The following is a 22,029-nucleotide window of genomic DNA, read 5'->3' as shown; positions in this document are numbered from 1 at the left end:
TGGGGTGGATCCCAAAAAGCTGAAGCTCACAGGAGAGGTGCAGCTGCAGGGATGGAGCATTTTTAGGGAGGTTTACCACCAAAAAAAACAGGAAAAGTCAGGAAAAAAAGTCAAGGAAAAGGAAAATAACCTGTTCTACCAACATCCATCACCCAGAGCCACACTTGGGCTTCCTCAAGACTTTTCCTCGAGGAGTCCTAAAATCCTGGAAGGAAAAATGCCCATTAAAAATCGGTGTTTATAGATCTTCTCTTCCCTCCTATATATTCAAACAAATCCTATCTGAAATTCCATCAGCCCATCTGGGAACAGGCTGCCCCGAGGAGCTCCAGCTGCCCAATTCCTGGAAATGCCCCAGGCCAGGATCCCAAATTCCCCATTCAGGCTCCCAAAGCCAAACACATAAAGTGAATTTTCCCTAAATAATCCAACTTTCCAGACACATTAAAGCTGAAACACGGAGCTGGAAACCCCATGGATACACTCAGGCAGTGAGAGCCAAGTTCCTCCCTCTCCTCTCTCCATCCCACAGCCTGTGGGACCACCATTAATTGCCTTAATAAAGGGGAGGAGCATTCCAAAGGAAACGCAGGTGGAAAACCCAGCCTTGCTCTCCCCTCAGCATCTCTCAGGTGGATTGGAACAGGCTCCAGGGTGTAAATTTGGGTGTTTAACCATAGCACATCTGCCAGGAGCTTGTGCCCAGGGAAGGGCAGAAAATAGAATCCAGATTCCCAGAAAAAACCAGCAAGTCCCAAAGTGACACTGCCAGGGAACAGCCTGGGAGACTCTGCAGCTCCAATGAACGTCCAAAAAAATCCTGGGGAACAGCCACAGCCAGAACCTGGAGTTCCAGACTGGCTGAATCCCTGCCGGGTCACGTTAACAAAACCAACGGAATGTTCCACGCTCTGATCCTAAATCCCAACCCTCCCACCCACCCACGGACACGCCAAGCCCCACCGGCATCACCGGGATGGCTGGAAAAGCATCCTCCCCCCAAATGGAGCTGAATTCCCGTTGGGGACGTCTCCAGAAGCAGATGGATAAATGCAGTTTCCATTAGCACAGAAGGACACGAGGGAGATAAATCCTTGGAGCCTTGACTCCGTCCCACCACGGAGATGTCACCGGTCCAAGAGGTTCCTGCACCCTCGGGATGGGGACGATCGTGGAATCTTCTCCCAGGAAACAACAGCACCAAGAGATGAAGTGGCTCCTGCTCATGGCAGGATACAAACACCCATCAATATCCATCAGGAACAGCTTGTCTGGAGAAACCGTGGCTGCCGCTGGATCCCTGGCAGTGCCCAAGGCCAGGCTGGACACTGGGGCTTGGAGCAGCCTGGGACAGTGGGAGGTGTCCCTGCCCATGGCAGGGGCGGCACTGGATGAGCTTTGAGGTCCCTTCCAACCCAAACCAGTCTGGGATTCTAAGCAGGTCCAGGCCAGCACTGGGCAGCTCTGTGGAGAGGCTCCATGTGGAATCTGGTGGCAGCTCCGAGCTCAGGGAATTGGGTTGGCCCAAATTTAAGCATCCAAAGAGTCAAGGAGACTTGGTTCTGCTGGATACCGAAGTTCCCAGGAATCCGAGCTCCGGCTGACGAGTGGACACAGAGAGCGACCAGCGAGGTAAAAGCGAGCCAGAGGTTCTTTCCCACAGGGAAATTCCAGTAAAAGCCATGGGCACGGACGAGTCGTTGTTCAGCTCCCAGCTCAGCATCCACCTTCTCCAGCCAGCATGGAGCTCCAGCTCAGCAGCATCCCTAGAAGTGTCCAAGGCCAGGCTGGCCGGGGCTTGAAGCAACCTGGGATGGTGGAAGGGGATTCCTGCCCATGGCAGGGGTGGAATGGGATAATCTTAAAGCCCCTTCCCACCCAAACCATCCTGTGAATAATTCCCAGGAAAAGTAAGGCTGAGCTTGATGATTTACCAGTCTCTGATCAACCCTCTCCAAGCAGCACAATCCCAACGGTCCAAGCTACAAAAGCAACTCATCCCAGAGGAGAAGCCTGTGCATCCTTGCTCATCCCACCCCGCGGCGGGTACGGAGCGGGGCAAGCCACCAACACCCCCCAGCCAGCACGGCTTGGTTTGAATTCCCGTCATCCCAAACAGCCAACAGATCCTCAGACATTTCCAACAACCTTCAGCCAATTTTCCCAGACAATCCTTTGCTCCAGGTAGAAGTTCTGTGCCGGGAAAAGCACATCCAAATTAAGGCACGCCGTTAACGAACGCGACTGGGGCACGGAGGGAACGCCGGGATTCCGGGTGGGGACGGGGGAGCAACAACCCTAAAAACACCAGGACACCTCCTGAAAACTCTGAGTCCCAACACGCCCCAAGGAAACCCCAAAATCAGGCCAATTAATCCGTAATTCCATTAAAAAGTCGTTAGAGGAGCCGCTCCGGCTCCTTTCAGCAGCCCGGGTTGGCGCCACTGGACACTTTTAGACAACAAACGGTGACGTGGGACAACCTGGACACTTTCAGACACCAAGTTCCAAGTGCCAGCCCAACGCCGGGCACCAAGATCCCTCCACACACTCCAAACTACAGAGGCAAAACATCTAAATTAGCCTAAAAGTTTTGGGATGAACAGGAGAGTGGTTTGGACCCAGAGGGGCTCTCGGGAAGGGACCGTCCCAGCAGGGTTAAGCTGAAGTAAACCAGGCTTTACTCCAGGCTCTCCCATCCCGGGAGCCACGTCTGGCAAAACACAACCTGGGTTCCAAATGAAATCCTCCATTCCCCACTAATTTTAGATGGCTCAGCCACCAGCACCGTTTCAGCTGCGACAAGGGGAAGCTGTTCCTCAACTGCTCCAGGTGGGCACAGACAGAAATCGCTCAAAAAAGGTTTGCTCTGTTGTCCCTGCTCAAAAAAACCACCATTTTTAGCTTTGCCTCCGATCTGGCCGTCGCTCGAGGGGTGCTCCATGCCAGATGTCTGCTCCTTCAACCCCAGAGCCGGCAAAGTTTATGGAGCCCCTGAATCCTTCGCCAAGAAAGTCTAAAATTGTAAAAATAACGTTGAGAAGCAGCGGGAAAGGGGTGGGGGGGAGAAACCCAGCAGGGACAGAGTGACTTCTCAGGAGAGGCGATAAAGCCGGAGGCCCTGGTGGAATGAGGGGGGTGAGCTGGTGAAATTCCCCATCCAGAGGAGAACCAGAGTTCCCGGCCATTAGGCTGCTCCCCCTTCCCTGGCTCCTTCCTCCTGGCAGAAAATGGGGTCAGGGCAGGGGCCGCCCGGGGGGAGAGAATTCCAGGGGTAAAAGCAAGACGGAGTTCGGTAACTAGACAAAATAACATTAATAATAATAATAATAATAAAGAAGGTACTGAAAAATGGCCCCGCGGGGAGGCCGGGACACGTCCGCACGCTCCGCCCGGCTCCCCCCGCGCACCCCCGGGCAGGGACGGGACAGGGACAGGGACAGGGAAAGGGACACGGGCAGGGACAGGGGGGACACGGCCCCCGAGCCGACCCGCCACCCCCGGCGCGGCCGCTCCCGCCGCTCCCGCCGCCTGCTCTCCGCCCTCCCCGCGCTCCCTGCCCGCCCTCCCCGCGCCCGCCCCGGCCGCGGCCATCACGCAAGGCCGGGGATGCGCGGCCTACCCCGGGCCAGCGGGAGGACGGAGGGAAGGGGAAGGGCGGCGGGACAGGGAAAGGGAAGGGGCAAAGGAACGGGAATGGGAAGGGGAACGGGAAGGGGAAGGGGCAGCGGCCCGGCTGCCGGCGGTCGCGCGGTGCCGGCGGGCCCGAGGCCGCGGAGGGCCCGCGCTTACTCCGGCGTGGGGTGCTCCGGGTCGTAGAAATCCCCCATGATGGGTGGGCGGGCGCGGGGCTCCGCAAGTGCCCCCTGGCCGGGGAGGCCCCGCTCGCCCCGTCGGGGCTCCTCACATGGTCCGGCGGGGCCCCCCCGCCACCCGCGCCCAGCCCGGCCCGGCCCCGCCGCGATCCGCCCCGGCCGCCGGCTCCTCCTCCCGCGGCACCGCGCAGCACCGGGATCCCTCCGGGAGCGGCCGCCGAGCCCCGGGACGCGCCGGCATCGGGCCCGGGACGTCGCCGCGATCAGCCGCGGCCCCGCCGGGGTTTTTCTCGGCGCACAGCGGGATCGCCCCCGGGATCGCCGAGGCCACAGCGGGCACCGGCACCACGCCAGGATCGGCCGCGGTGCCACCGGGATCCCGCCGGGATCAGCCGCAGCACCACCGGGATTTTCTTGGGACCATATTGGGATCATTCCAGGCATCGCCGGGGGCAGCCTGGGTGTCACTGGGATCCCACCGGGATCCAGGAAGGGGTCAGCGGGGCACACTGGGACTGCCGGGATCTGCTTCAGGTCAGCCACTGCACCACCAGGATCTCCTCAGGATCACGCCTGGGTCACTCCCAGGATCACCAGGATCAGCTACGGGATCACTGAAATCTCCCCAGGATCACCAGGGCCGCACCAGGTTCAGCCACACTGTTCCCGGGATCTCAGTGGGATTCCCCTGGGGCCGCACCAGGACTGGCCGCAGGATCTCCTTGGGATCACCCCTGGGATCCTGAGGATCTCGCCAGAATCCGATGGGAGATCACTGGGACCACACCTGGATGAGCTGCAGGACTGCCAGGATCACCAGGGCTACACCTGGATCACTCACGGGACAGGCAGGATCTTACCGGGATCTCCTCAGCATCACACTGGGATCACCCCCAGGATCACTGAGATGTCCCCGGGACCACACCAGGATCTCACTGGTGTCACATTTGGGATCACCAGCACCCCTGGATCACCCATGGCACACCATCCTGGGATCAGCTGCTTCCCTGGCATCTCCCATGCCCTGGAGCACCAGCGCCCCGGGATCACCCACAGCCCAGTGTCAACACCCCTGGCATCACCCCTGGCATCACCGGCACTCCCAGACACTGGCACCACATTTACAGCTTCCAATATTGAGATTTCTGGGATTTTCCCAGATTCGGGAGCACGGTGTGGGCAGGAGGGACCCACAGAGATGGGGTGGGAAGCAGAGGAGGGGTGGGTGGAGGGAAGGACAAAGGAAGGCTCCGTTCCAGTCGTGTGGAAGCGTTTTCTTGGGACATCCAGGCTGCCTTGAATTCCCAGCAGCTCTGTGAGCCTCTGGAAATGGGTCATTAGAAGGAAAAGGTGATTTCTGGGATGTTCTCCAGTGCCCTTCCAGGGGGCAGGTGCTGTTATGGGGACAGAAGGAAGCTCCAGGGAATTAAAGCAAACGGAACTGTGGAGTCCTTAATTCCCTCACTTTCCGTGTACATGGGGGCGGCAGGTGGAAAATCTGGGATGCTTGGATTAGGGATGCTCCCACCATGGCTGGTGCTGGTTCTGGCAGTGGGATGTTCCTGGCAGCTGCGGGGGGTTGACTTTGGGGCTTTCAGCATTCTTCTTCCAGCCTCCCAAATAATTTTGAGGGAGCTGGAGGGGCTCATCCTGGAGAAAAGGAGGCTCAGGAGGCACCTTCTGGCTCTTGGGAATTCCTTGGAAGAAGGTCGGAGCCAGGAGGGGTCGGGCTCTGCTCCCAGGTGACAGGACAAGAGGAAACGGCCTCAAGGGTAGGCTCAGGTTGGATATTGGGAAAATTCCTCCTGGGAAGGGCTGTCCAGCCCTGGCACAGCTGCCCAGGGCAGGGGTGGAGGCCCCATCGCTGGAGGGATTTACCAGCCCTGTGCATGTGGCTCTTGGGGACATGGGGCAGGGGTGGCCTTGGCAGTGCTGGGGGAATCGTTGGACTCAATCTTGGAGGGTTTTTCCAACCAAAACCATTCCATGATTACCCAGAAATTAATCTTTGTTCCGTTCCCTTCTCCAGGCAGATCCAACAGGCCAAGCCATGACTTGTTGCTCCAGAGGGAACAAGCCCAGGAATCCTGCGGCTCCAGCACCAGGAAAGAGGGAATCAGGAGCAGCCTGGGTTGTCCACAGCAACCTCTCTGCCATGACCCTGCCTTTCCAAGAGGCTCAGGAAAACAAGTGGTGCTGTTGGAGCTGCCTGGCCCGTGTCCTGTCCAAACAGCGGGATCGATGCCCAGGGACTCCCTGCCTGCCCAAAGGTTGCGTGGTTCTCTTTTCCTGCTGTTTATTCTTATAAATCCATGGTGGACGCAAGCAGGAGGCACTTCCTGAGGTGGCATTCCTTAGGGAATGCTGGGATCCAAGCTATGTGATGGGCAGGAAGGACAGGGCTTTCTTCTTCCCAGCAGCCGTGACCAGGCCGGGTTTCCTGCTCATTTTCTGGAGGGCCGCCATGGTCCTGTTGAAGGTGTGCTGGGAACAAGGAACACAAAGGGATCACTGACCTCAAGCACAGCTCTCACCTGGAAAAGCTTTTTTCCTGAAAAATAAACCCAACCACCTTCCCGGCCTTTCCAAGTGGTGCTGGGAAAAGCTGGGAAAATCCCCATCACAGCAGCATTGCTCTGCCAATAGCAGATCCCAGCAGGCTCCAAGGAGGGTCAAGAATCCCTGGGAGATTCTCTGGAACACTGAAAAGCTGCTTTTGAGGTGTTTCCATGGAATCTCAGAATGATTTCAGTTGGAAAGGACCTTAAGGATTATCCCAATCCATCCCCTGCTGTGGGCAGGGACACCTCCCACTGTCCCAGGCTGCTCCCAGCCCCAGTGTCCAGCCTGGCCTTGGGCACTGCCAGGGATCCAGGGGCAGCCACAGCTGCTCTGGCAATTCCAGCCCAGCCCCTCCCCACCCTCCCAGCCAGCAATTCCCAATTCCCAATCTCCCATCCATCCCTGCCCTCAGGCAGTGGGAAGCCATTCCCTGTGTCCTGTCCCTCCAGGCCTTGTCCCCAGTCCCTCTCCAGCTCTCCTGGAGCCCCTTTAGGCCCTGCAAGGGGCTCTGAGCTCTCCCTGTGTCCTTCCCTTCTCCAGGGGAACATTCCCAGCTCTCTCTGGTGGAATTTGTTCTGGCCAGGTTGGACACTGGGGCTTGGAGCAGCCTGGGATAGTGGGAGGTGTCCCTGCCTATCCAGGGGTGGCACTGGATGATCCTTAAGGTCCCTTTCATCCCAATCCATTGTGGGATTCTCCCTGGCCCAGCTGGGGTTACCTTTTGTTCCGTCTTCATCCTGGCCCTGTAGAAGGACTCAGAGCCCGGGCTCTCCGGCAGCACCGTCTCCTGCATCCGCTCAGACCTGTCCTGCTCATCTTCATCCTGCCAGGAAAAGCATTCCCCATTCCATGTGCAAAGCACACCCCCGGAGACCTGGGATAACGATCCTGTTTGCTGCACCGAACACTGATTCAGCCAGGAAAAGCCTGGGAAGTGAGAGGTTCCCCTTCCTACACCTTGGAGGAGCAGCTTTGGGCAAAAACCTGCAAGGGTTGGGATTTTCCCACAGGGAAAATGAATATTCCCAGCCTGGCTGCAGAGCAGAGGGGCTCCAGCCCTGGAACAGCTCCGGGGCCTCCTCTGGACTCTCTCCAGCAGCTCCAGGTCCTGGTGCTGTTGGTCCCGGGGCTGGGGCAGCTCTGCAGGTGGGGAATCACCTCAGAGGGGCAGAATTCCTCCCTTTCCTTCTGGCCACGCTTTTTTTGGATGCAAGAATTCTGGGAAATGGGGATTTGAACCGAAATGTGTTTTTTCAGAATGAATAAGCCCCTGGCCCCCACAGTGGTGGCTCCTACCACAGGACTGGTACCGACCAGTGCCACGAGGATTTGGCAGCAAACCTCGGATCCCACAGGCTGGGAATCAGGCTCCCAACCATCCCTGCAGCCCCGGGCACTTTGTCCTGTTCCTGATATTCCACAGACGCCCAGGTGCCTCAGTCACTGTCCTGATTTAGCCTCTAAACAGTGCAGGGAATGTGGCAGCAGGATGTGGCTACAGATATTCCCTCTGTGCCTCACAGAGCTCCATCTCCTCCTCCTCCTCCTTCTCCTTGTCCTCCTCCTCCCCCTCCTTCCACGGGCTCCCTCACCACCCCCCGCGTGACTCCCAAGGAGAACCAGCAGAACTCCGGGATAACTCACCAGGCACGTGACTCTGTTTATGGGAATCATTCCTGCTCTGGTGTTCCCACCAGGCTTCAGAGTTTCCCTCACATGTTCAGGGATAAGGAAGGATTCGTTGTACCAGATCTCAAACTCTGCAAAGCAAAGAGAGGCAATTAATGGCTGTAATTAATGACCCAGAAGACATCATGGGCTGGTTCTCCCTATGGATCAGGTGGGATCTCAGTGCTCTTAAACCCTCAGACAGCTCAGAACTCCAGGATTTTGAGTTTAAACAATTGGAAAAGTTAATTTAAGGAGGCTAATGGCTGTGCTGAGGTGGCCAGGAGGTGGTGGCCAGCTCTGGGGACAGTGCCCTGGCAGTGAGAAGGCACCGCTCCTGCAGCCCTCAGAATCCCTTTGGAACAAGCAGCACGCCTGGGACTCGGATTTCAATCCCACACACTCAAGCACAGCCGCCTGCCATCCCATAATAGCCAGTGAGAACACGCAGCGCGTGGGAATTACGTCCTTATCAATCCTGGGCATTTCCCAGGCACTCCCCTCCTGATCCGGGTGAGTCCTGGATGTCTGAACAAACAGCAAACATCTGGAGCACCCAAAAATGCCAAACCCAGATCCAACAGGAAGCAGTGCAGAGTTGGGATCGGGCCCTGTTTGTCCCTGGGATGATCCGTGCGTTTCTTCCAGCGTGGGATGCTCTGATGGATCCAAGCTGTCCCCTGGCAAACGTTGCCATGTGCACAGCATCCAAATGTTTGGGGCTCTGGAATTCAGACATGGACTGGCTTCCATCAGAGAGGCAAATCCAGGGATACAGCAGGGGTAGTTTGAATCCACAGATTCCAAGGTGGAGCCCACCAGGAATTTGCAGGGATTTCCCCGGCAGAGCTGTGGCCAAGCTCTTTTTCCTGACAAGGCTGCCTGGAACCTGGAAATCACACAGGGACAAAGGAGATATCGGGAATCCAGAGCCCAAGCCCTGTCCCAGGGCAATTCCTTAACCACCACCTCTATTAAATAAAATCAGGGATGAGATCCAGGGCCAGCAGTGGGAGCACTGTTGGAAAATTCCTTGTGGGAGGCTCTTTCCCCCATGTCGTGGTGTGCCCAGGGAGCAGAGGGAAATTGTCTGGGAGGAAGGATCTGCAGCAGTTCAGGGTTAGGTCAGAAAACCCCACCTGAGCATGGATAAAACCCAGCCTGGAAGGCAACAGGAAAAAGGACAACAGAGGATGGGAACTTTGGCAAGGGATGGAGGAACAGGGAATGGCTTCCCACTGCCAGAGGGCAGCGATGGATGGAGATTGGGAAGGAATTCCTGGCTGGGAGGGTGGGGAGGGGCTGGGCTGGAATTGCCAGAGCAGCTGTGGCTGCCCCTGGATCCCTGGCAGTGCCCAAGGCCAGGCTGGACATTGGGGCTTGGAGCAGCCTGGGACAGTGGGAGGGGATTGGAACTGGGTGGACTTTTAGGTCCCTTCCAACCCAAACCGTTCCAGGATTCCGAGGTCTGTGAGTGCTCCAGCCTGGATTTATCCCAGATAACCTGGGGGCTGCTGAGCCCTGGTGCTCCCACCTGAGATGAGCCTTTTCCTGCACTTATCCACGAGCTGCTGGCAGTACTGGATCTCTGCCTTCAGGTCCTGCAGCTCGGCAAAGCCAGCCCTGTGCGCCTCCTTCAGCTCCTTCAGCTTCAGGATGAGGGAAAGCTCCCTCCCCTTGATGATCATCTTTCCTTCCTCATCCACCAATTCTCCTGGAGGGGAAGGAAAGGAAGGGAAGGTTCTGGTGAGGGCAGAGAGGCAGGGACAGGGCTCTGCAGATGTGACACCCTGATGGACGGTCTGACGTGGCTCCCAGGGGAAAAATCCCTGGGGTTGTTTAGATGGGATATTGGGAAGGAATTCCTGGCTGTGAAGGTGGGGAGGGGCTGGATTGGATTTTCCAGAGCAGCTGTGGCTGCCCCTGGATCCCTGGCAGTGCCCAAGGCCAGGCTGGACATTGGGGCTGGTAGCAGCCTGGGACAGTGGGAGGTATCCCTGCCCATCCAGGGGTGGAATGGGATGATCCTTAAGATCCCTTCCCACCCAAACCATCCTGGAATCTATGACCACCCAAAATTCCCTGAAGCCCAGAGCTCCATCCCTCTGTCCCATGCTGCCTCCTCACCCTTCTGACTCTGCTTCTGCTTCCAAGCCTCCAGAGCCTCCGTGATTCCCTCCATCTGCTGCTTGTTGTGGTTGATCCTGTGTGCCACGGAACAGCTTCTCTTCTTCCTGGAGATGAGGATTCTCTTGTTCTCCCTGAAGATCTGGTGGATCTCCCTTCCAGCCTCCTTCTTAAACAGCTCAAATGCCTCTTCCTTGGATGAAGGGGACCTGAAAGCAGGCACAGACACGGGAGGTCACTCTGTCCTGCCCCACAGCATGGAACCATGGAATGGCTCAGCTTGGAAAAACCCTCCACGATCATGGAGTCCAACCATCCCCCAGCACTGCCGAGGCCACCACTGCCCCACGTCCCCAGTGCCACATCCACAGGGCTGGTAAATCCCTCCAGCAATGGGGACTCCACCTGGGCTGTCCCTTCAATGCCTGACCACCCTTTCCAGGAGGAATGCTCCCAATATCCACCCTGAGCCTCCCCTGGCCCAGCCTGAGGCCGTTCCCTCTCCTCCTGTCCCTGTTCCCTGGGAGCAGAGCCCGACCCCCCCGGCTGCCCCCTCCTGTCAGGGACTTGTGCAGAGCCACAGGGTCCCCCCTGAGCCTCCTTTGCTCCAGCCTGAGCCCCTTTCCCAGCTCTCCTCAGGAATTCTCCAGCCCCTTCCCAGCTCCATTCCCTGCTCTGGATATGCTCCAGCTCTCAGTGTCCCTCTTGTCACGACAGGTCCAGAGCTGGACACAGGATTTGAGCTGTGGCCTCCCCAGTCCTTGGGAATGGCCACAGCTGAGGCTGGATGGGATTTCCCTGGGTTCCTTTGGGGTCTCTCTGTGCTGGCTGCTCCCTGGCACCGTTCCCGTGCCAACCCCAACACCCACTGTCCCCCAGGCTGCTCCCAGAACAAAGTCCTTTACACAGATACCATATTCCTCAGGAGATGCCTCAGAGCTGAGTATTCCCTGGAAAGCCAGCCTTTCATGGATTGAATTTTCACAGAAAGAATGGATATTGTTCCTCCCCATTGTTAAACAAATGCCTGTGCTCTTCCTGTGCTGGATTCCCAGCATGGATCCGTCCCTTCCACCAGCCAAACCCCATGGCTCCGGGCCTTGGCCAGCCCCACAGTGCTGCTGCCATGCCTTGGAAGTCTTGCCTGTTTTCCCAGTCTGAATCCCAAGTGCCATTCCCGACTTTTCCATGAAGGGGCTTTGATGCCACTGTGCCCCTGTGAACAGCTGGTGTTATTCCAATGGGAAGCACTCCCGGCAAAGCAAGGGAGAATGTCACAGCCCACAGATGCTGCTGATGTTCCTGGAGAGCAGGATGGATTTGGGAGCAGCAGGGAGGAACAGAAAACCATGGAATGATGTGGGTTGGAGGGGACCTTAAAGCTCATCTCATTCCACCCAAAGGCTCCACATTCCTCACTCTGGCCTGGGCAAAGCCAGATTCCAACTCCTGCCTTCCCTGAGTGACCTCTTAAGGGCATTTTCCAGCTCCTCCAGGGCTGTGTGACGCTGTTCCCGTGCCAAAGCACTGGCACAGGGCTGTAAACAACAGCCCCTGGGCAAAGTGCCACAGCTGCAGCTCCCAGAGCCAGCTCCGAGCTGCTGGAGTGCTCTGGGATGTGCCCCCTGCAGCTGCAGCCTGTCCTGGCAGCCCCGGCAGTGCCAGAGGGACACAAATCCCGCGTGGAGGGAACGGAACCCGGCTGGGGAGCTCCAGGAGAGAATTCTCCTGTGACAGCTTCGCTGCTCTGCTGGAATCCACAAATACATCCTGAGCTGAGCCCCAGCGTGGGCAGCAGGAGATGGGGGATTCTGCCCCTTGGCCCCTCTGAGGTGATTCCCCACCTGCAGAGCTGCCCCAGCCCCGGGGCCAACAGCACCAGGACCTGGAGCTGCTGGAGAGAGCCCAGAGGAGGCCCCAGAGCTGCCCCAGGGCTGGAGCCCCTCTGCTCTGGAGCCAGGCTGGGAGAGCTGGGAATGTTCCCCTGGAGAAGGGAAGGACACAGGGAGAGCTCAGAGCCCCTGGCAGGGCCTAAAGGGGCTCCAGGAGAGCTGGAGAGGGACTGGGGACAAGGCCTGGAGGGACAGGACACAGGGAATGGCTTCCCAGTGCCAGAGGGCAGGGCTGGATGGGAGATTGGGAATTGGGAATTGCTGGCTGGGAGGGTGGGGAGGGGCTGGGCTGGAATTGCCAGAGCAGCTGTGGCTGCCCCTGGATCCCTGGCAGTGCCCAAGGCCAGGCTGGACACTGGGGCTTGGAGCAGCCTGGGACAGTGGGAGGTGTCCCTGCCCATCCATGGGGTGGGAATGGGATGATCCCTAAGTTCCCTTCCAACCCAAGCCAGCCTGGAATTCCATGATTCTGTTGACCCATTTCCACGCCTGTGGGGATTTCTGGCTGGATATGAGGACTCCCTGCAATTTTCCCACTCACCAAAGGGATGCTGAAATTTTCAGAGATTAAAGAATTAAATTAATTAAATAAAATTAAATTAAAGAAATTAAATTAATTAAAATTCAAAAGAATTCAACAACAACTGGCCAGGGCAGAGCTCGAAGCACAGAGGTGACCCTCACCACCATCATCCGGAGCTCAGGGTGTTCCCAGCACCGCTCCTGTCCTGTATTCCCTGAAGATCTCCAGAGCTCTCCCCCTTCCCTTGTAGTTGCACTCAGGGAACACAATCCAATTGTTCCAGTGTAAAACACCCTCTGGAAAAGGGGATTTACTCCCTCACAGGGAAAACCTACCCGGGCTTCTGGGAATCCTCCCCTGAAGATGAGATTGGGACCTCTTCATCACTGTCCTGCACACTTCCTTCCTCTTCCTCATCCACATCCTTGGTGGAACTTTCTAAAGGTGAGGATTCATCCTGGCCTGGCTCAGGAGGAGGGCTCCCACCTCTTTCCTTCCTGAAAAAGGGGGAAAAGGTGAACCAGATTTGTTCATTTCCTCACCAGAGGAACTGGAACCAAAACATGCAGCGGGTTTGGCTTTGCTGATTTCAAAACTGGTGATCTGAGGTAGCTGCTGCCAGAGTTTCCAGGGAAATACCCAGTGACAAGGAATAAAATCAGCCTTGTTCCCACAAAGTCCTTCATTCTTAGAGTGGAGGAACTGCCCTGGATCCTATGGAATACAGGCCAGGCCAGATGAGCTCTCTTGAGAAGGAGCTCAAGGACAACAGTCCCACCCTGTCCAGCTCTGGGCACACCTGGACAAAGGATAACCCTCTCCAAAAGAAATCTCCAAGGATTTGATCCAACCCCACATCTACACCAAGCCTGGTTCCCTGCTCCTTTCCCTCCACAAACCCCTCCAGCCTCAACTGCAGGGAATAGAATCATCATGGAATCCTGGAATGGTTTGAGTTGGAAGGGACCTTAAATCCCATCCCACTCCTGCCATGGGCAGGGACAGCTCCCACTGTCCCAGGCTGCTCCAAACCAAATCCAGCCTGGCCTTGGACACTGCCAGGGATCCAGGGGCAGCCACAGCTGCTCTGGGCACCCTGTGCCAGGGCCTGCCCACCCTCACAGGGAACAATTCCTTCCTAAGGAATAGTGTGAGAGGAGAGTGGGGCTTGGAACACAGACAGAAGAGTGTTGGCCAGATCCCCTGGTGCCTCCCTAAAAGCAGAAGAGCCCAGCAGAGCCCAGGGCTCATGTGGCCACCACAGCCTTGGTGCTTCCTCTGCTCCCTGACACGAGGACTTCAGGGAAATGTCAGGGAAGAGCCAAGCAGGGATTTATTTGTGTAAACTGAAGGCTCTTGCTCTGCTCAGAACTGACTGTTCCCCCTTCCCTCCCCAAATCTCTTCTCCTTCTCTGCTGCTCTCCCAGCTCCCTCCATTCCTTCCTCCGTGGGCTGCACATTCCTGCCTGACCAGAGCTGGGCTCTGGGTACTGCTGGGTCCTGCACTTGGGGCACCACGAGGATTGGGGACAGCAGCTGGGAAAGGCCCTGGGGGTGACAGCAGGTGCCAGGGAACAGGGACAGGAGGAGAGGGAACGGCCTCAGGCTGGGCCAGGGGAGGCTCAAGTTGGATATTGGGAACATTCCTTCCCCAGAAGGGCTGTCCAGCCCTGGCACAGCTGCCCAGGGCAGGGGTGGAGTCCCCACCCCTGGAGTGATGTAACATCCATGTGGATGTGGCACCTGGGGACATGGTCAGGGGTGGCCTCGGCAGGGCTGGGGGATGGTTGGACTCGATGACCTTGGAGGGCTTTTCCAATCCTGACAATTCCATGATTCTGTGATTGTCAGAGGTAAAGGAGAACTTTCTGACTGCTTAACTCACACGAGCTGCTCATCGCCCTTCTTGGCTTCCTTCTTCCCATCAGGAACGGGGGATACAGGAGGACTTCCCTCAAGAGCCTCCTCATCCTCTTCCAGCTCCAAATCCTCATCCCCTTCATCTCCCCTTCCCTGGAAGCAGAGAGGAACAACCCCTGTGTCTGCACCATGGAAACTGTCCAGGCCTCACCCAGCAGCTCCTCCCTCCCCTGCTACGGCCTCATCTGGGAATTAAAAACTCTGTGAGGGCCCAGGGCAGGATTTATGGATTATGTGTGATTTCTACACTTGGCTCCAGAAATTATAAGGATTAACAAAGGGATCTCAGCGGAGGCAGGACCTCACCTACCCCACACCAGTGCTGGACAGGTCACTTTGTAGATGGCATTGTAGGTGGCTTTAAACTGAAAGGGGGCCTGTTTAAATGGGATATTGGGAAGGAATTCCTGGCTGGGAGGGAAGGGAGGCCCTGGCACAGGGTGCCCAGAGAAGCTGGGGCTGCTCCTGGATCCCTGAAAGTGTCCAAGCCAGGTTGGATTTGGTTTGGAGCACCCTGGGATAGTGGGAGGTGTCCCACCCAATGGAACAGGATGATCTTTAACATCCTTTCCAACCCAGATCATTCTGGCATTCTAATTCCCATTCTATAAATTATTCTGTGCAGATAAAGGGCCAAATTAATCCCTCTGCTGACAGGAATTCCTTTTTTAATGCTGCATCTCTGCTCTGGACACTTTTTTTTTTTTTTGCAAGCTCACCCCACTGAGGTTTCTGAGTTTGATTTCAACAGGGAAAAGCTGCACTGGAGGCAATTCCCATTTTGGCAGCAAAGGAGCCAGTTCTAAGGTGGATTCTGGGCCAGGTCAAGCCCCAGCATTACCGTGTCCTCCTGATTGTCCTGAGCCTCCTCAGTGTGCAGAGCAGATCTCCACTCAGCCTTGGCCTCAGAGTCAGCAGCGAAGTCTCCGTGTCCCAGCCCGTACTTGCTGCGGAGCCTGAACTCCACTTCTTCCTCCTGTTGGCTGAGGAAAAACCAGCCCTTCAGGAATCCTGTCCCACACAGACACACCTGGGATCCCTGCCAAGGTCGGATTCCCAAAGAAAAACACCTTTTCCCCGTGGTTTTATCCCTCAACACCCATCCTGTTGTCCGCTCTCTTCCTCTCCTTTTCCATGACATTCCTTTAGGGATCTTGGATATTAAAGTTTTTTGATGGTTATTTCAATGCTTCCCAGAAGCTTTTGATGGTCGACATCAAGCCATACCAACTCTGCTCAGTGCCATCACCTCATTTTAACCTTTAATCCAGGTTGGACAGGGCTCGGAGCACCCTGGGATAGTGGGAGGTGTCCCTGCCCATGGAATGGGATCCCATGGAACGGGACGATCCTTAAGGCTCTTCCCAACCCAAACCAGACTGGAATTCTATGAACTTACCTTACAATCACTTTGAACTGCCTAAACACCTCCTGGATCTGCCTGACATTCACTATCTGAGGAAGAGAGGTACAAAGCCATCAATTTCGGTATCAATTCTGTAAAGGAGTTTCAAATAAATCAATTTAAAGGGTTTTTAAGACTGAGGGAAAGTCTCCTGGAGCTTCCAAACCAGCAAAAATGGAATGAAAACATGCAACACACTTAACACGCAAAAAGGAATTAAATCACAGTTCTGTGGTGGGTTTGGGGTGGAAAACAGCCTCTTCCAAAGACGTTTTCACTGCTCCTCTCTTGGAGGAAAATGGGGTGGAATCAGGATTTAAGTCCTTTTTTCACCACTTACATCGATTTCCTTAATGACTCCTCTGAGGTATTTCTGCACTTGAGATCTGATTTCTTCTCTCTGGGCTGCAGTCAGGGGCTTGTAACTTATGAAGGAATGATTTGCCTTAAAAAAAAAGTTGGAAAAGTGAGAATCAGGGAGTTACAAACAGCTGAGGGGCCTGTGAGAACAGTGGGACAAAGCTCTGAGCAGGTCCTGCCATGGTGGGACAAGGAGTGATGGTCTTAAACTACCAGAGGGGAGATTCAGGCTGGATTTAAGGAAGGAATTCTTGGCTGTGAGGGTGGCACAGGGTGCCCAGAGCAGCTGTGGCTGCCCCTGGATCCCTGGCAGTGTCCAAGGCCAGGCTGGACTTGGTTTGGAGCAGCCTGGGACAGTGGGAGGTGTCCCTGCCCACGGCAGGGGGTGGAATGGGATGGGATTTAAGGTCCCTTCCAACCCAAACCATTCCAGAGTTCTGGGATTCCACTGGTCTGGCAAACACCTGGCATTGCTGTGCCCAGTTCTGCTTGGGATTCTCATCACCTGACTTGCCAGGAGATGGAATTTGGGAGCAACCAACCAACAGAAAGGCATCAGGAGCCTGGAAAGAAACCACCTCCAGTGGATTGAGATTCCAACACAATCCCTCTGTGTGGGATCTTGGGAGGTTTCCCTAAGCCCCAAAGGATGGTGCTGGAAGCAGAAGGAAGGACACAACCCCCCTGGACACTGAGTTCAGTGCTCCTTACGATGAAGTTCTGCATGTTTAGCTCCTGCTTCAGGAGTTGGATCTCCTCCTCCAAAGCCTTCACTGACACCTAACAGGGAAAAAAGGGTGAGCAAATGACTGAATTATATCGGGGAAAAAATAACCCTGCTAAAAACAGCACGAAATTGGCTGCTGGACAATATCCCAGCTGGATCCCAGCTCCCTCAGGGCCTGCAGCAGGGAATTTGTGGGTCTGGAAATCATTTTGCCTTTGATTAGCTCCCAACAGGATGGTTTCTGCTGGGTCCTGCCTGCACAGTCTGCCCAAGCCACCAAAGAAGGGCCACCTGCTTTATGAAGTGATGATTTCCTGACCTGGACCCGCAGGGACCATCGAGTTCCGGGCTCTGGGATATTATCCTGGAAGCCAAACATTGTGCAGGGCTCACCTCTGCCCTGAACTCAGCAGCTCTGACATGAACTGGGACAAAGGAGAGACTTCCCTGTGCTGTGTTTGACTGAATTTCTCCATATCCATGGAATATCTCCAAGGATTCACTATTTCAAATGTGTTTCCAGAAAAGTGAATATAAAAAAATCTTGGGATTCAGGGAGAAGTGGACACTGAGCTTAAACTACCAGAGGGGAGATTCAGGCTGGATTTAAGGAAGGAATTCTTGGCTGTGAGGGTGGCACAGGGTGCCCAGAGCAGCTGTGGCTGCCCCTGGATCCCTGGCAGTGTCCAAGGCCAGGCTGGACTTGGTTTGGAGCAGCCTGGGACAGGGGGAGCTGCTTTGAAGTGACCTCTGGAGCACCAAAGCACAAAAGTTCCCTTCCAATTCCAGCTCCTCCAGTTTGTTTTTCACTCTGAAAGTGCACTCGAGGCATCTAAAATCCTGTGGGCCTTTTCTTTTAAATGATTTCCTTGATTAACCAAGTTTTCTAATTGTGGAGAAGCTGTTCTGTTACCAGCAGCAACAGGGATAAAGCTGCAGGAGGACTGGAGATGATTTCCCTGCATATCAGAGGAATAATTCACAATAAAATCTCTCAGTTGAGAGCTGAATCCCATCAGAAAAAGTTGGGATATGCAGGAGAAAGAATTCCCAGGTGTCAGGGAAGATGTGAGCACCTGCATGGCTGTGCCTCAGAACAGGGAACTGTCATTCACTCCCCAGAAAAAGGGATTAATATTGATCCCTTTCATCACCCACCTAAAACCAGCAGTGTCAGCTTGGCTGAGGAAGGGTCGTTTATGAAACTACCCGATTTTCCTCTGCTTTTTAAGGGTGTTATCCTAAATATGAACGAATCTGGGATAATCCCCCTTCCTCCAGCCCCTGCTGTCCATACCTCCTGGCAAAAGGGCTCGTTGGGGACAGGCTCAGCTGTCACCCAGTTCATCCTGGTGACAAAGCGAAGGGAAGACAGCTGGAAAACAATGGATTTAAAGGAAATCAGAGAGATTTGGGCAGAGATATCATTTTCCTAGTATTTTCTACTTAATTCCATCAGATCCAGGAGCAGAGAAATCTAAAAGGTATGAACTGCTCCAGGTGATTCCCTCCTGTTTGCTACGGATCCAGTTCCCACAGGGGGATTTTCACCTATTTTATCATTTCACAGGTTAAAAAACAACCTCCTGGGAGGTTCCTCCTGATCCCTGCTCCAGCAAGGAGCCAGCTCAGCTCTGCTGGGAACTGGGGCAATTCCAGTGAGTCCGTGATGTGATGTCCCATGGAAACACATCAAATAATAATAATAATAATAATAATAATAATAATAATAATAATAATAATAATAATAACAACAACTCTCCAGTGAGCTTAAATCTGAGCAGCTCCTGCCTGCTGTGCTGCAGGCTCTCATGTGACAGGAGTCTGGTTTTGAGCCTTTGGGATAAGAGGAGCTCTCCAAAGTTTGGGATGTTTCCCTGCCAAAAGCCTCCAAAGACTGTTCCTTAAAACCAAGCAGGAGCAAGGCTTGGATTCTGCAGGAATCCCCTCAACTCACAGTCTCTTCCACGTGAGATGCTTCCCCATAGATGTTCGTCACCAGCACAGTGTTGCAGTTTCCCCCTGGGAAGAAATGATAACAAAAATAAAGCAAATAACACAATTTGGGGTGATGTTTTTGTTGTTTCCTTTTCTGCAGTGTCTGATAGGATGTGCTGATTAAATCAGAGGAGAGGAATTACAGAATGGGTTGGGGTGGAAGGGACTTCAGGGATCATCCAGTGCCACCCCTGCCATGGGCAGGGACACCTCCCACTGTCCCAGGGTACTCCAAGTGTCCAACCTGGCCTTGGGCACTGCCAGGGATCCAGGGGCAGCCACAGCTGCTCTGGGCACCCTGTGCCAGGGCCTGCCCACCCTCCCAGCCAGGAATTCCTTCCCAGTATCCCACCCAAGGCTACTTTCAGTTTGAAGAAGCACAGAGGACACAGCCAGAGTGTAACTGTCCCTCTAAAGGGCACAGAAAAAGAGACACAGAGTGACTTAAAAATAACGGGGAAATTTGTGTCTCACGGAATGAGGATGCAGGGAGAAGATGGGAATGAAAACTCTGAGTTCCAGGTGTTTATGAAGGTTCTGTTTTTCAGGATGCCCGGAGCAGCTGTGGCTGCCCCTGGATCCTTGGCAGTGCCCAAGGCCAGGCTGGACACTTGGAGCAGCCTGGGACAGTGGGAGGTATCCCTGCCATGGCAGGGGTGGCACTGGGTGAGCTTCAAGGTCCCTTCCAACCCAAACCATTCCAGGGTTCCATGATGAATTACAGCCTTAGGACTTGATCTGCTGCCTGAAACCCCAGTTTCCCAGGAGCTGTTGGAATTCCCAGCTCTTACCCAGCGAGTCCTTGAGGACGTGGGTGAGTTTGCTCTGGCGGAAGGGAATGTGCTCCCGCTTGGGGTCGGCCAGGGCGATGACGAACTGCTCCAGGAACAACAGGGATTTGTTGATGTAGGAGGCTTCGACCCGGAGCTGCCCTTCCGACTGCAACGGAGACCAACAGGAAAAGATTCCATAATGGGGAAACAACAGGAGAGAGGATATTCCCTGTCAAGGGGGAAAGTGCTGACTCCGAGGGTCAGGAGTTAATTCAGGCCCCAAAAATTCATCATCTGGAGCTTTCCTCAGTTTGGAAAGGAGTTTTCCTAAACCACGGTTTTCCATTACAAGTCTACAAGGATTTGCATTTCCTTCCCAAAGGGTAAACTGTGTGTTTGTCACAGGCTTGATGCCATTTTGGTTCTGATCAACACGGAATGGCATGGAATCAGGGAATTGCTGAGGTTGGAAAAGGCCTCTTAGATCGAGTCCAACCATCCCCCAGCCCTGCCAAGGCCACCCCTGACCATGTCCCCAGGTGCCACATTCACATGGATGTTACATCACTCCAGGGGGGGGGCCTCCACCCCTGCCCTGGGCAGCTGTGCCAGGGCTGGACAGCCCTTTCCAGGAGGAATGCTCCCAATATCCAACCTGACCCTGCCCTGGCCCAGCCTGAGGCCATTCCCTCTCCTCCTGTCCCTGTTCCCTGGGAGCAGAGCCCGACCCCCCCGGCTGCCCCCTCCTGTCAGGGACTTGTGCAGAGCCACAAGGTCCCCCCTGACCCTCCTTTGCTCCAGGCTGAGCCCCTTTCCCAGCTCCCTCAGGAATTCTCCAGCCCCTCCCCAGCTCCGTTCCCTTCCCTGTTTTTCCACAGTGTGGGCTCCAAAGGGACCCGAGCAGCTCCCATCACTCACCCCAGTCTTGCTCAGTCTCTCGGATCCTGCCAGGTCAATTAAGGTGATTTTAGATTTAAGGCATTTGCGATTTGTGTAATCTCTGGAACGACACTGAGGGAGAGAAGAAGAGAACCTGCACTTAGGAGCAGACAAAACTGAAACACAGGAAAAACCAGAACTGCAAAGGTCCTCTTGAATCCTAGGAAGGCATTTCAGTGAGTAGGAACAAGGCTGGAGCTCTCACCTCAATGTACAAAGTGAAGATGCAGTGGGATCTGGAGGAATTCTTATTCAGGGTGTGCTCTCCTATCACTCTGTTGGTCTCACCCTGCCAATGGAGAGAAAATTCCAGGCTCAGCTCATGGAACTGTGGCTTTTTGAGGATAAGCCAGGCAACATCTCTGTGGCTCTTCCCATTTCCTGATGACTGGAAAAGCAAAGAGCTCCCCAAGCTTCAAATGGCCACGGATCTGAACCTCTGACAGGAACACAAAGGGATGTTGGAAGGGATCTTAAGGATCATCCCATTACCACCCCATGGATGGGCAGGGACACCTTCCACTGTTCCAGGCTGCTCCCAGCCCCAATGTCCAGCCTGGCCTTGGGCACTGCCAGGGATCCAGGGGCAGCCACAGCTGCTCTGGCAATTCCAGCCCAGCCCCTCCCCACCCTCCCAGCCAGCAATTCCCAATTCCCAATCTCCCATCCAGCACTGCCCTCTGGCAGTGGGAAGCCATTCCCTGGGTCCTGTCCCTCCAGGCCTTGTCCCCAGTCCCTCTCCAGCTCTCCTGGAGCCCCTTTAGGCCCTGCAAGGGGCTCCCAGCTCTCCCTGGACTCTTCTCTTCTCCAGGCTGGATGTTCCCAGCTTTCCCAGCCATCATCACATTCCTTCTACTCTTTAAAAAGAAAAAGGCAGTCCCTGCACATTCCAGAGCCCAGGACAGCACCGTGTCATTTAAAAGGCCAGAGAAAGACTTTAAGGACACCAGATGGCCCTGGCTGAGAATTCCTGCATCCAGATCCAATTATTTATCCCTGATTTCCTCAAGAACTGAAGCAGCCATGAGGGAAAGACAGATGCTGATCTAAGTAATCAAAGACCCCTCACAAATCTCTCACCCTGAACAGCCCTGCTGGGAATTCCAGCAGTGCCAGGACCATCCCAAATCACCTTTTCTTGGAGCATCTTCCAGAATCCCTGAGCCAGGGACATTTTCCTTGCAAGATCAAGAGTTCCCAGTCGTTCTACCCACACTCAAGAGGGGCGGTTGAACCTCCTTCCACCATCTTGGCCACCCACTCCCGCTTTTCCGCCTCCTCCCTCAGCCAACACCCACAACCGTGGGATCCAATGGAATA

The 22,029-nt window shown here is 55.0% G+C and overlaps 1 protein-coding gene across 5 annotated transcripts in view; it reads right to left on the bottom strand.

The window, feature by feature from the left end:
- Nucleotides 1-6,190: 6,190 nt before the first annotated feature.
- Nucleotides 6,191-22,029, bottom strand: part of KIF9 (kinesin family member 9) — a 19,983-nt gene continuing 4,144 nt past the window's right edge. The window contains exons 8-23 of one of the 5 annotated variants that reach the window (XM_069006188.1): nt 20,915-20,998; nt 20,689-20,781; nt 19,789-19,936; nt 18,957-19,021; nt 18,297-18,374; nt 16,984-17,052; nt 16,253-16,357; nt 15,907-15,962; nt 15,349-15,490; nt 14,473-14,600; nt 12,923-13,084; nt 10,173-10,381; nt 9,580-9,759; nt 8,022-8,137; nt 7,096-7,200; nt 6,191-6,299 (exon numbers count right to left, since the gene is read on the bottom strand). In XM_069006188.1, the coding sequence (XP_068862289.1) occupies nt 6,192-6,299; nt 7,096-7,200; nt 8,022-8,137; nt 9,580-9,759; nt 10,173-10,381; nt 12,923-13,084; nt 14,473-14,600; nt 15,349-15,490; nt 15,907-15,962; nt 16,253-16,357; nt 16,984-17,052; nt 18,297-18,374; nt 18,957-19,021; nt 19,789-19,936; nt 20,689-20,781; nt 20,915-20,998 (1,848 nt within the window). In that variant the 3' untranslated portion in view covers nt 6,191. Of the gene's footprint in view, nt 6,300-7,095; nt 7,201-8,021; nt 8,935-9,579; nt 9,760-10,172; nt 10,382-11,333; nt 11,475-12,922; nt 13,085-14,472; nt 14,601-15,348; nt 15,491-15,906; nt 15,963-16,252; nt 16,358-16,983; nt 17,053-18,296; nt 18,375-18,956; nt 19,022-19,788; nt 19,937-20,688; nt 20,782-20,914; nt 20,999-22,029 lie in introns of those variants that run through there. The other 4 variants (XM_069006189.1, XM_069006190.1, XM_069006192.1 and 1 more) reach the window with 4 other exon arrangements.

The sequence above is a fragment of the Aphelocoma coerulescens genome, chromosome 2, assembly GCF_041296385.1.
Source record: "Aphelocoma coerulescens isolate FSJ_1873_10779 chromosome 2, UR_Acoe_1.0, whole genome shotgun sequence".
Classification (NCBI taxonomy): domain Eukaryota; kingdom Metazoa; phylum Chordata; class Aves; order Passeriformes; family Corvidae; genus Aphelocoma; species Aphelocoma coerulescens.
This window is presented reverse-complemented; position numbering and strand designations above follow the sequence as displayed.